This window comes from Bos javanicus, chromosome 5, assembly GCF_032452875.1.
Source record: "Bos javanicus breed banteng chromosome 5, ARS-OSU_banteng_1.0, whole genome shotgun sequence".
NCBI classification, from domain to species: domain Eukaryota; kingdom Metazoa; phylum Chordata; class Mammalia; order Artiodactyla; family Bovidae; genus Bos; species Bos javanicus.
Window position 1 is genome coordinate 110,971,389 of NC_083872.1, and position 14,044 is coordinate 110,985,432.

Consider the following 14,044-nt stretch of genomic DNA (forward strand, 5'->3'; position numbering starts at 1 on the left):
TGACATCCTGTACAGAGCTGGGGAAATCTGAGAAAAGTGAGCTTTAGGGAAAAATACCCCACTCAGAGTTCTACTGGGCAGGTTAGGTGTGCAGTGCCCGTCAGACATCTGAGGGCAGATATCCGGTAAGAGGCTGGCACCTGAGTGTCCAACTCGGGGGAGCAGCAGGACCGGAGATGTGAGCCGTGTGCCCGAGCGCAAGCTGTGTCTCCCAGAGAGACAGTGGGGTGCACGGAGGATGGAGGCAGGGGAACCCAGATCATCCAGGAGAAGAGAGGAGCTGGGAAGTAAGTAGAAAGAGGAACACCATGGGACTTTGTGGGATTATCACCACAGCAGGCGAGGAGAGTCTCAGGAAGGCGGCGTGTTCAGCTGTGTCACTTGCTGCTGCGTGGAGGGGCGAGAAGGGCAGTGAGAAATACCCCCTTTCTTCCTCTTTTTCTCTTTTGGCTACGCCGTGAGGTGTGTGGGATCTTAGTTCCCTGAATAGGGATCAAACCTGCGTCCCCTGCAGTGGAAGTGCAGAGTCTTAGCCACTGGGCCATCAAGGAAGTCCTGAAATATCCCTTTCTTCTGGCCACACGGGGCTCATGGGTGACCTTGTCGAGAGCAGTTTCCCTGGAATGATGGGGGACAGGGACTGTCATTGGAGGAAAGCAGACAAGTGGTGGGAAGCAAAGCATACGGAACAGAACATGCAGAACACTCTTTGATAGACGTGTGTTTATTTACAGCTATTTTTCTCCACGAAGCAATGAAGAGAATGCAGGGAGATGTGACTCAAAGGAGATGTTTTGTTTTTCAAAGTGGGAGATATCTGAGCATGCGGTTTGCTGATGGGAATAACCCAGCAGGGCGGGGCACGATGCGGAAAACCACAGAAGAGAAATCCGCTGGAAAAGGAAGGTGTGAGCCCCGGAGCTCGGATGGACGGGTGGACTTTGAACAGGGAGACAGACGGTGGGCGACCACGGAGCCAGGCATCCTGTCTCTTTTTCTCAACGAACACCCAGCACATGGTGCTGGAAGGTGTTCAATAAAATTGGTGTTGGCTGAATGAATGAGGGTACTGGGGGCGGGGGGTGGGCAGGTGGGGAGGTGGGAGGGGGCTTTCTGCTTCTGCTGGCTCAGGGAAGGTTGGAATGGGGAGGGTGGGGGGCTGCAGAGTCGAAGCAGAGCAATGGCGTAGAAGAAGGGTCAGTCTTGCGTCACAGTGAAGACTCCATAAGAATTCATTTCTCGTCCAGTTGACAGTGTCAAATGAATGATGCCCACCTTGCCCTCGGTGAATTGCCACTCCACTTTGTCATCAACTAGGTTCCCAAACATACTCCTCTGTGGTATTTTCCTGCTCTGCATTTCTGGTCCTGGCTCACATCACACGCTTTTGATTACGGAGGCTTTATAGCTTTTCTGGGTTTTTTTGGATAGTATAAGGATTACCTCACACCATTTCCCCATTTCTCCCTCACTTCTTCATTTTCAACCACGTTTAGTCACTCTTTTGGAGACAAACAGCGCCCGCCTACCTGCCCCAGCTTCTTTTCTCATTAAAAAAAAAAAAACAAAAAACAAACCCCAAGAGCTATCACGGTGATTCTGTTTGAATTTGTTTTGCATTCCTGTCTATCAGTTTATCTGGGATATTACATTTGAGTTTTTTAGTAAAACTTTTTCCTTGTTAAAAATGTAGGCTTTGTGAATTTTTTTCGTTTTTTAAAAAGTGGCCTATAACTTCCAGTTAAGTGCAAAATCTTACATTTATAGGCAGTGTAACCACCAACCAGACTGAAGTGGGGCTGTTCCCAAAATCCCAAATGGGGGATCCCTCGAATCCCCTCCCAGCTGAGCTCTGTCCAGAGGGAACACATATTAGGGCTATCTATGATCATAGATTGACTTTCCCTGGTTTTGAGCTTCATATAGATGGCATCAGTATGAACGCCTTTATATGTGACATCTTTCATTTCATATTAAATTTGGGGGCTCATCTGATGCTCCCTAAAGGCTGGTGCTGCTGTGAGAAGTGAGGAGACCACCTTCCACAACCTGTGCCCCCTCAGGCAACTGTCCATCCACCCATGAGGACAACAGCCACCAGCTCCACCTGCCTCTCTCCCACATCAGCCACGGATCCCCGCTGCCCTTCAGTTTGGCCGATTCTCATATGAAGAGGTTTCCACCTCCCCGTTCTGGCAAAGGCCCTACCTGGATGCCACCAGGCTGACCACAGACCAATGAGGTCTGGGACAGTGTGGTCATAGGGGCAGCAGGGACCAGCCAGGCAGGCAGTGAGGGGACAAGCCAAAGGACAGGGTCTGTATCCTGGAGGACAAGCTTCATGAAAACCCATCGCTGAGCCTCCTGCAGCAGCCAGCACGGGCCATGGCCCGGCCCAAGCTCCCCGGGGCCCACTGGATTGTGGGGCCTGGGGGATGCACGGTGGGGAGGAGAGAAGCTGGTCCTATAGGCAGCAGCCGCCTTCATCCTTGGGGAGGAGAGGAGAAAGGAGAACCATGGGCTGAGCTCTCCTTAGGAGTGCCCCCATGCAAGGCCAGCAGCTTGGACACGGAGGTTTCCACCCCTCCGCCAATCCACAGAGGAAAGGAGAAAGGCCCCCAAAGGGACTGGGCTTGGCCAGGATGGCACAGGGACAGCTGGATGTGAGACATATATCTGCCTTAGAGGCCCAGCCAACTATGCTCTTCCTGCCCCTTCCAGGCCTGAGGAATGTGGGGACTGTGTATTCCAGCCCCTAGCTGGCCCTGTTCGTCCCCGAGGGGCTGTCCCTTTGTCCCATTGACTCCCCATCCGGCTCCTCTCAGACACCCCCGTCCTGGCCCAGCGCTCCCTCCCAGGGAGCTGGTTACCCCCCAAATTCCAGCCTGGCCACCTGCACTGAGAACCATGCTGCTCACCCACATCCTCGGGGTGGACACTCAGTACAGTGTCGCCCTCCTTCTTGGGGGGGTGCTGCTCCTCCAGGAGGGTGCCCTCCACCCCCCGCCCCCACCCCCAGGCTGAGGCCCCTCCCACCCTCTACCCTCTAGACCTGGTCCCCTGGAGAACAGATGTGGTCCTCCGGGTGGTGGCTCAGCCCCCATTTTTGTGGTGGGTGGTTTCTGAGTGAGAACAGACCTGGTGAGCGGGGTGTCCTGAGCAGCACGCACACTTCCCGGGTCACAGTCTGCACCCTGAGCAGACCCTGTGCACCCAGCGCCTCCAGTCCTTCTGAGTAGGAGATGGCATCTCTGTGAGGACCTGGGTTGCGGAGACCAGGCTGGGTCCCTGAGAACTGCTTATTAAGAACAGCTTCTGGGACCAGGACCTGGGAGGATGGGACCCTAGGAACGGGGACCCTAGGGAGATGCAGACAGGTCTGCCTGGGACCTGCGTTCTCACAGCCCAGGGCGGGGGCCCTTCTCCTAGCGTAAGCCCACCTATTCTCCATCTGTGTGGCCCTCTTTGCCCAGAAGGACTACACCTTGTAGATTGTTTTGGTCACTTGCTTCGAGGAATGGAGGAGGGCTGCTGGCAAGAGCCTAGCAATTGAAACCGAAGGAGATACAGTGACAAAGTTCTCCCACCAAACACGCATGAGATGTGTCACAATCCTCTGATTTGGCTCAGAGCTGAGATAGTCTGGGTGTGTCTGGGGAACCCCAGGATGTTCTTTTTGTCAATTCCTTGAGTAAGGGATTACGGGTGCTATGTGTCTGAGCCAGGCGTGGCTGTGTCTCTTTGCCCTGGCAAACTCTATGCAAGACCTGTTTTTCTTTTTTCTTTCCTTTTTTGTCATTGTGTGGTTTCTGGTGTTCCAGGACATTGTGGGGAGGGGGGGTGGGCCACGAGATGTTACCCCCAGGGATCACGGCCTTGAGATGGGGGAAGGTGTCCAGGTTTGAGGCAGCTCAGAGGAAAGGCTGTCAGCTGAGACAGGGTGCATGCCAGGGTCCCACTCTCCTTTCTGCGCTGGCACATTCTCCCTCCTCAGGACCCTCCCTCTTGGCCCCCCACCAGTGTGTCTTCCGGGCCCCCCTGTGACTCTGCCACGTACCAGCAGCTCACCCTCGGCACCGAGCAAACACTTGACAAATGGTCTGTATTATTGACCTTATTCACTTTGCCAGTACTCACCTGCTCCAGAGAGACACAGGAGATCAGGGAGAGAGAAGCCTGTGGATCCATCCAGCATACCCGGCTTCCTTTGCTTCTCAGAGGAGTCCGACCACACACACTCCATGTAGGCACCCCCCACGCCCACCTGAGTCCTCTGAGGAAAGCACCCAGAGGCTGTTTCTTTTCCTCAGGCTCAGACAACCTGATACTGTTCTAGAGAACTGTGGCTGGCCCCCGTCACTGGGCTCTGGATCTGGGAGGGTGAGCACCCACTCCAATATTCTTGCCACAAGAACCCCATAAAGAGTATGATAAGGCAAAAAGATATGACACTGAAAGATGAACCCCCAGATCAGAAGGTGTCCAGTATGCTACTGGGGAAGAGTGAAAGGCAATTACTAATAGCTCCAGAAAGAATGAAGTGACTGGGCCCAAGTGGAAACAGCAGTCAATTGTGGATGTGTCTGGTGATGAAAGTAAAATCTGACACCATAAAGAACAATATTGCATAGGAACCTGGAATGTTAGGTCCATGAATCAAGGTAAATTTGACGTGGTCAAGCAGGAGATGGCAAGAATGAACATTGACATTTTAGGAATCAGTGAACTAAAGTGGACGGGAATGGGCAAATTTAATTCAGATGATCATTATATCGACTACTGTGGGCAAGAATTCCTTAGAAGCAATGGAGTAGTCCTCACAGTCAACAGAAGAGTCCAAAAGGCAGTACTTGGGTGCAGTCTCAGAAATGACAGAACGATCTCGGTTCATTTCCTACATAAACCATTCAACATCACAGTAAGCCAAACCTTTGCCCCAAGCTCTGATGCCAAAGAAACTGGAGTTGACTTGAAGCTTCTGACCTTGAAGACCTGCAAGACCTTCTAGATCTAACAACAAAACAAGACGACCTTTCAATCATAGGGAATTGGAATGCAAAAGTAGGAAGTCAGGAGATACCTGGAGGAATAGGCAATTTGGCCTTGGAGTACAAAATGAAGCAGGGCAGAGGCTAACAAGAGTTCTGTCAAGAGATTAGTCACAGCAAACACCCCTTTCCAGCAACACAAGAGATGACTCTACACATGGACATCACCAGATGGTCAATACTGAAATCAAATTGACTATATTTTTACAGTTGAAGATGGAGAAGTTCTGTATGGTCAGCAGAAACAAGACCTGGAGCTGACTATGACTCAGATCATGAACTCCTTATTGCAAAATTCAGACTTAAAGAAAATAGGGAAAACCACTAGACCGTTCCGGTGCAACCTAAATCAAATCTCTTACGATTATATAGTGGAGGTAACAAATAGATTCAAGGGATTAGATCCAGTAGAGTGCCTGAAGAACTATGGATGGAGGTTTGTAACACTTAACAAGAGGCAATGACCAAAACTGTCTCAAAGAAATAGAAATGCAAGAAAAGGCAAAGTGGTTGTCTGAGGAGGCTTTACAAATAGCTAAGGAAAGAAGAGAAGCAAAAACCAAGGGAGAAAGGGAAAGATATACCCAACTGACTGCATAGTTCCAGAGAATAGCAAGGAGAGATTAGAAGGCCTTCTTCAATGAACAATGCTAAGAAGTAGAGGAAAACAATAGAATGGGAAAGACTAGAGATCTATTTAAGAAAATTAGAGATATCAAGGGAACATTTCATGCAAAGATGGGCACAATAAAGGACAGAAATGGCAAGGACCTAACGGAGGCAGAAGAGATTAAGAAGGGGTGGCAAAGGCGGGGTTCAGGGTGGAGGACACGTGTACACCCATGGCTGATTAGTGTCGATGTATGGCGAAAGCCACTACAAAATTGTAATCAGCCTCCGATTAAAATAAATTAATTAATTAAAAAAAAAAGAAAAGGTGGTAAGAATTCACAGAAGAACTACACAAAAAAGGTCTTAATGGCCAGAATAACCATCATGGTGTGGTCATAACTAGAGCCAGATATCCTGGAGTGTGAAGTTAAGTGGTCCTTAGGAAGTATTACTACAAACAAAGCTAAAGGAAGTGAATGAATTCCAGCTGAATTATTTAGAATCCTAAAAAGATGATGCTGTTAAAGTTCTGCACTCAATATGACAGCAAATTTGGAAAACAAAGCAGTGGCCACAGGACTGGAAAAGGTGTTCTCATTATAATCCCAGAGAAGGGTAGTGCCAAAGAATGTTCAAACTCTGGACAATAGCGCTCATTTCACATGCTAATAAAGTTATGTTCAAAATCCTTCAAACTAGGCTTCAACAGTATGTGAACCAAGAACTTCCAGATGTTCAAGCTGGTTTTAGAAAAGGCAGAGGAACCAGAGATCAAATTGCCAACATTTTGTTGGATCATGGAGAAAGCAAGGGAATTCCAGAAAAAGATCTGCTTCCAACTTCACTGACTGTGCTAAAGACTCTATGTGGATCACAACAAACTGTGGAAAATTCTTAAAGAGACGGAAATACCAGACCACCTTGCTCGTATCCTGAGAAACCTGTATGTGGGTCAAGAAACAACAGTTAGAACCGGACATGGAACAACATACTGGTTCAAAACTGGGAAAAGAGTACTTCAAGGCTGTATATTGCCATCCTCCTTATTTAACTCATACGCAGAGTATATCATGTGAAATGCCAGGCTATGCAAATGACACCACCCTAATGGCAGAAGGTAAAGAGGAACTGAAGAGCTTCCTGTTGAAAGTGAAAGAAGAGAGTAAAAAAAGTGGCTTAACACTCAACATACAGAAAACTAAAATCATGGCAACTGGTCCCATAACTTCATGGAAAATAAAAGGGGAAACAGTGACAGATTTTATTCTTGGGGGGTGGGGGCTCCAAAATCACTGTGGATGGTGACTGCCACCATGAAATAAAAAGATGCTTGCTTCTTGGAAGAAAAGCTATGACAAACCTAGACAGTGTATTAAAAAGTGGAGACCACACTTTACCAACAAAGGTACATATAGTTAAAGCTATGGTTTTTCCAGGAGTCATGTATGGTTGTGAGAGTTGGACCATAAAGAAGGTTGAGCACTGAAGAATTGATGCTTTCAAATTGTGGCGCTGGAGAAGGCTCTTGAGAGTCCCTTGGACAACAAGGAGATCAAACCAGTCAATCCTAAAGGAAATCAACTACTCTGATTATTCATTGGAAGGACTGATGCTGAAGCTGAAGCTCCAGTACTTTGGCCATCTGATGCCAAGAGCCTCCTCATTGGAAAAGACCCTGATGCTGGGAAAGAGTGAAGGTGGGAGGAGAAGGGGATGGCAGAGGATTAGATGGTTGGATAGCATCACTGACTCAATGGACATGAGTCTGAGCAAACTCCAGGAGATGGTGAAGGACAGGAGAACTGGTTGCTGCAGTCCACGGGGGTCACAAAGAGTCAGATGCAACTGAGCGACTGAACAGCAACAACATTCATTTTGAGACCCCACTTGTCCTTCTCCCTCATCATCACACCAGTGGTGTCGGGCGCTAGTTTGGGCCCGGATGTTCATCACTAGGTTCTACTAAGACCTTTACCAAACCAGCATCTCCCTGACCTCAGGGAGATGGTGAGGTGGTGCACTGGTCCCAGGGCTCCTGCTGCCCCGAGGGCCTTGGACTCCAGGGAGAGCATGTGGGAGGGTGCTGGGGGGTGCAGGGGGAGAAGAGAGGGGTGAGGCCCACCCAGATCTGAGTTGATAGCTTCTCATCCTCTTATCCCTTCTCTCTGTGACTCGGGTGACTCAAGACTTAAAACATTGGCGAGAAGGTCAAACACTGCCACCTCTGATATCCCTCCAACCTTCCCCAAACACGGATTCTCTCAGCTGCCTGTGCTGTGTGCTGGTCAGTCACTGGCACATGGACCCCTCTCCCCCTGCCCCCCAGATGTGGAAACAAGCTAGGTTGGCTTGTCTGCATTGGAGAGGGGCAGCCGGGCCTCAGCAGGGAACAGAAGGTCCAGGGGTGCCTGGCCAGGCTGGGGTATGGAGGGTGAGGAAGGAGACGGTGTTGGAGAACATTCTAGAAGAAGAGACCTCAGAGCTACTGGATGAGGAGCTACACTGGCCGGGACACCTCCCCTGGGGATGCAGGAGCCAGGTGCCTTCCCTGCGATGGACCCCTGCCTTGGTCTCCCCATAAGATGCTCCCGCCCAGCCTTGAGGGGCAACTGATGCTGGGCTGAGCTCAGAGACATCCTAGCATTCTGGGTGCTGGAGCCACCTGGGAAGGGTTGGGGCAGATTTGGGGGCTCAGTCTTCTGAGGGTCCTCCAGGAAACAGGGGCTTAGCAACAGGAGCCCCAGACTCCTCAGGTCGCCATCTGCCCCCAGCACCAGGTTTCAGGCACCGGAGACTCTCCCTCAGAAACTCTGGGGGAGAAGGTGGGGGAACAAGGAGCACTTAGTGGGTTGAGCGATGGGAGGAGACACTGGGGATGCGAGAGCGGGGCTTGGTTTGAGTCACAGCATCTTCCGTCCCTGGAAGGCAAGAGATTCTTGGGGACCGAGCCTGGTCTCTGCAACCCAGGTCCTCGTACAGATGCCATCTCCTACTCAGAAGTGTCCCCTCGCTGCCTGCCTGATTGGCCGCTGCTTCCCAGATGACCTCCCAGACACCCTCCCAGACCGCACTGGTCCGTGGTCAGTCCTGGTGGCATCCAGGTAAGGCCTTTATCAGAACAGGGAAATGGAAACTGAAGCTGTCCACGAGGGTGTGACATTTGGGTGGGGAAGTTCATGGGTGGCATGAGTGGCCCAATTTCAGGAAGAGGTGAGGCCCAACTCTGCTGACACAACGGCTTCCAGGCGCTCTGATGATATATAAGGCCTGCCGCTTGAGCAGCTTCAAGGAGGAGGACACAGGCTGTGACTGAGCATACCATCAGAGGACTCGGAGCCAGGACTGCCGCTTGAACAACTTCAAGGAGGAGGCCACAGGCTGACTGAGCATACCATCAGAGGACTCGGAGCCAGGGACGGTAAAGAAGTTGATTCATGGGGCCTGGCAGAGCGGGGCTGGATACCACACGACAGGGGACCCAGGACGGGGGCAGAGTGGCATGGAGAGGCCGTGTCCAGTCAGACTCCAGGTAGAGGACTGGGTCATCATCGAGGCTCTGAGAACCCTGCATTGCTCCTGCGGGGAGACCCTGACTTCCCTGGGAGCCCCCAGTAGGGGTCAGAGAAGGAGGTCTAGTGGCTCAGCAGAGATGTGGGGTGCAGGAGGAAGGGGTGTGGCAGAGAGGGGAGCCCTGGGCGGTCCCAGAAGGAGCCCCATGTCTCCTGGCCTCTCCCACCTCTGTCCTCAGACACCTGATGGACGAATATACCTTCACTGAGAACTTCAACAATCAAGGATGGCCTTCCAAGACCTACCTGTGCTACGAGGTGGAGAGGCTGGACGGGGACGCTACGATCCCTCTGGACGAGTACAAGGGCTTTGTGCGCAACAAGGTGACCGACCAGCCCGCCCGCAGCAGGCGGGCCCTCCCGGTGGGGGGACGCTCAGGGTAGAAGGTTGTCAGTTGCACACGGGGTGGCCCACAAGCTCTCTTACAAGGTCCCTGTAGCTGCTGCTGCTGCTCTGCCTGGAATCAGATGGGGACCCTCTCTGTGTGATTTACAGCTTTGAGCCACATGTCAGCAGCCAGTCACAGCCACCCAGGGCCTGGTACCTCCAGTCCAGTGTCACCCCAGAGTTTCATGACTTCGTTACTCCTCCGCCTCTGGGGAGGGGTTGGGACGGAGGGTGACGCATGGGGACAAGGGGCCGGGTTCTTCCCTTGACTCTGCCCAGGGCAGGCTCTTGCCAGAGAGCCCGATCCTCTCGCAATCACCACGGGCTTGGGAGGCCGGGCAAGACATCAGCCCACTGCTTGAGAGATTCTGGCAAGGGTACTGATCCCCACAACGCCGCCGCTGCCAGCTGTATTTAGTCCAGGGATGCTCTGGGCTCAGCACAGGGTGATGCCCAGAGTAGAAGCTTGTATAAGTTTTGGCACACCCCTGGGTTAGTGGGGTAGGGTCGTAGAGGAGCTGGAGAGCAGAGTGAATCGCTCCAGGGAGGAAATGCCCACTTCCATGGCAGGAGGCCAGTGTTGGAGCTCCCCTGGCCTCCTTTCTCCCCGCACAGCTGGAATAGGAGAAGCGCCTGAAGTCCCTATCACGGGCACAAGGTAAGAGGGACTCCAGCAAACTCAGAAATCGAGATGAGTCATACTTCAACTCAATAGTTTAAAAGTCAAAATTAACGCAATTCTGTGATGCAAGAAACAGCAACATCTGCCTGAAGACTGATCAGTTTCAGAGCTGTGCAGAGCCATAGGGATACTGTGTCTCTCAAGGGGCTTGGCATTCCTTTGGATCGTGTAAATCCTGCATTGAAATAGCGTTTCACTGGGTGCTGAGGCTTGCCCCCACTGTAACTTCGTGCTGGGGGCCAGCGCCTCACCTGCCTTCCTTCCGTGGTCTTTCCCTCCGCGCTAGCCCCTACACAGCAAAGGACAGGACGCTTGTCTTCCTCTTCTCTGTAGGGTTTGGATCAACCGGAGAAACCCTGCCATGCAGAGCTCTACTTCCTGGGAAAGATCCGTTCTTGGAATCTGGACCGGAATCAGCACTACAGGCTCACCTGTTTCATCTCCTGGAGCCCCTGTTACGATTGTGCCCAGAAACTGACTACATTCCTGAAGGAGAACCGCCACATAAGCCTGCACATCCTTGCCTCCCGCATCTATACCCACAGCCGTTTTGGGTGCCATCAGAGTGGCCTGTGCGAACTGCAGGCGGCTGGGGCCCGAATCACCATCATGACCTTTGAGGGTCGGCAGGGGTCTCCTGGGGGTGGGGCAGTGGCAGGGAGAGGCCTGTGGGAAGTTGCTAGAAAGAGCTGGGCAGGGTGGGAATCCGTGGCGCAGAGGCCTTTGTGTGCTGCCTGAGAAGGGAGGCTAGGCTCTGGAAAGAGCCTATGGAAAGAGAGAGTTCAGAGGGGCAGAGGTGGTTCAGGAGGGGAGGGTGGGAGGGGTGAATATGAATGGACTAGGGGGCTTCCAGAAAGGAGAACGGGCTGGCTCAGATTCCAGGAGCAAGAAAGAATCTGAGGGCTTGCTTCGGCTACACATATGCTGACACTGGAACAATACAGAGAAGAGGAGCATGGCCCCCGGGCCAGGAGGACGCACAGACCCGTGAAGCGTTCCATATTCTCCTCAGCTGAGAAAAGGAACGTGCTGACGAAGTTCTAGAACCTATTATACAGAGTGAAGCCAGTCAGAAAGAGAAAGACAAATATCATATATTAACGCATATACATGGAATCTAGAAAGATGGAACTGATGAACCTGTTCGCAGGGCAGCAAAGGAGACGCAGACAGAAAGGACAGAATTTTGGACACAGAGGAGGAAGGAGAGGGTGGGATGGTTTGAGAGAGTAGCAGTGAAACATGTACATTACCATATGGAAAATAGAAAGCCGCTGGAAGCTTGCTGTGTGACACTAGGGACCAAAGCCAGGACTCCGTGACAACCGAGGAGGGTGGGATTGGAGAGGGAGATGGGAGGAAAGGTCAAGAGGGAGGGGACATGTGTATACCTATGGCTGATTCATGTTGATGTATGGCAGAAACCATCACAGCATTGTAAAGCAATTACCCTTCAATTAAAATAAAAATAAAAACATTTTTTAAGAAGAAAGAATTTGAGGGGTAAGCTAAGTCCCTGAAAGGAAAGAGATAGCAGGCAGCGAAATGATGACGGGGAAAGCCAGGCTGGAGCTCACCTTTCTCTCCCTGGTCCCATTTCAGACTTTAAGCACTGCTGGGAAACCTTCGTGGACCACAAGGGAAAACCCTTTCAGCCCTGGGAGGAGCTAAATGTAAAGAGTCAGGCGCTCTGTGCGGAACTGCAGGCCATTCTCAAGGTGAGGGTTCCTCCCGGCTGCTTCCCTGGACCTCCTCCTTCCTCTCCTCTTCTCTCCCTGGGCCTTTATGTTTGGGCCGCAGGAAGCCTTCGTTGCAGCATGCAGGGGCTTCTCTCTAGTTTCCCTGCACAGGCTTCTCTTGCTGCAGAGCAAGGGCTCCAGGGCGGGCTGCGTACTTCTCTGGGCTTAACTGCCCTGAGGCCTGTGGGATCTTCATTCCCAGACCAGGGGTGGGACCCATGACCCCTGCCTTGGAAGGCAGTTTCTTAAGCCACCAGGGGAGTCCCTGCCTGGGCTTTCCCCTCTTTTTAGAACCTCCTCTGGGGTGATCTGTTCCCTCCTGCGACACTGGCTCCATTCCTTCTTTCCTTTTTCTTTCCTTTCCCGAGGGGTCCCTCTACTTCCTCTACTTCCTCACATGCTTGTGTCCCTCCTTCCTTTCCCATCTTTGTGACACTCCCCAGACCTCCTCTCTGTTTTTGTTTCATCTTCCAACTGTCTCATTCCCTGCTTTGTCCTAGACTCAGCAAAACTGAAGGATGGACGCCAGCCTCTCTAAAGAAGGCAGGAGACCTCTATTCAACAGCAGAACAAAACACTTTCTTTCAAGAAGTGTAAACATGACATTTGCTACTGTCTCCAGACTGATTCAAACAGACCAGCAAAAAACAAATGGCTCAAAAGAAATAGATTTTTTTTAAATAAAAATCTGAGTAGATTTACTTTTCATTCAAACCTATGTTGTGTTTCAAATCTACGTCAGTAGGATTCTATTCAATACTATCAGAATAGTTTCCGATTTTTAGATAAATGAATATTTTAATAGATTTTTAAATGCAAAGCAATAAAATGAAATATTAAGAATCTCTCACTCAGTTTTATTAAAAATTATTAAAATTCAGATTTATTAAATGGGCGATCTCTCCCCCCTTTTTAAATAGTAACATCATCATCTGTTGAAGAATAACTATGTCAGTATCGTCCTAAGTACTTGACGTTTAACTGCCCAACAGCCCTCAGTCAGTCCTGTTATTCTCCAGTGAGCTCCTCACCTGTAATAACTTTTAATTTTTTAATAAATTAAAAACTTTGTTAATAATTGCAAAGATGCGAATGCCTTTTTCTTTTGTAGTGGATCTGATTCGTGGTGGAGTGGAGGTATAATGGTCATACTAATTCCTGCTGGTATGAGTTAAAATCAGCTAACGCTTGTAGGAGGGAAGCCTAGGATTCAAAAATCTGCAGCCCTCGACAACCTATCACACTGGTAGCATTACTGTTTTTGAAATGACAGACCATGGGATAAGAGAAGAGAAAGAACAAGTCTCAATACTGAAAGAGAGCTTTCAAATCTGCAGCTAGATAACTCCAGGGATTACTGCAGTCCCCACACCACTGTTACTTCTACTGCCCTGGAGAGGAAGCCAGAGGGAGGGGCTGTCGTGCACAGATGATGAACTGGCCCCTGCACAGTACATGGACCCAAGCAGAACCGGTCTCAGGCACTAGATTTCTCTCCTGCCGCTGACTCTGTGGGGACTGAATTGAGCTGAGTCAGCCTTGCACAAGGCGTCCAGACAGCAAAGTCTCCCCAGGTCTCTCCTCTCAGACTTCTGCTCAGTGTCACGGGCCCCAAATGTGTCACAACCTCACACAAAGTGGCCCAAACTGCATCACAACCTCACACACACATGTGACTCTAAGAAGCTGGGAGCAGAGCCATTCAGTGTGAGACCTGAAGTGATAGAAAATGAGGGACAGATGATGATGGTGGTTGAGAAGGGAGGAAGGGACTAAATCAGGGAGGGCTGGTGCGTCTGAGGGAAGGAAGGACAGGTAGAGGAAGGTAACCTGGGAGGGAGAGGGGAGGGGAGAGGTGAGCAGAGAAGCAGGGCTGAGACCCAACAATGGGAAGACGAGGGGCCTGAGGAAAGGATGCTGGGGTGAAGGAGGGTGGACAGGCTCAGAGCCGTCTGGAAAAGCTGAAAGTAGGGCTCATTTCATAAAACAAACCATGTGGGGTGGGT

The 14,044-nt window shown here is 50.9% G+C and overlaps 1 protein-coding gene and 1 non-coding gene across 2 annotated transcripts; both read left to right on the forward strand.

The window, feature by feature from the left end:
• Positions 1–8,903: 8,903 nt before the first annotated feature.
• Positions 8,904–13,116, forward strand: LOC133248399 (DNA dC->dU-editing enzyme APOBEC-3G-like). Its single transcript, XM_061418563.1, has 5 exons — positions 8,904–9,078; positions 9,409–9,553; positions 10,633–10,921; positions 11,902–12,017; positions 12,539–13,116. Exons 2-5 carry the CDS (start codon positions 9,416–9,418, stop codon positions 12,551–12,553), a joined length of 558 nt encoding a protein of 185 aa, XP_061274547.1. The 5' UTR covers positions 8,904–9,078; positions 9,409–9,415; the 3' UTR covers positions 12,554–13,116.
• LOC133248972 (U6 spliceosomal RNA) lies at positions 11,202–11,306 on the forward strand. Its single transcript, XR_009736797.1, has one exon. It is a non-coding gene; the product is annotated as a U6 spliceosomal RNA (small nuclear RNA).
• Positions 13,117–14,044: the final 928 nt, after the last annotated feature.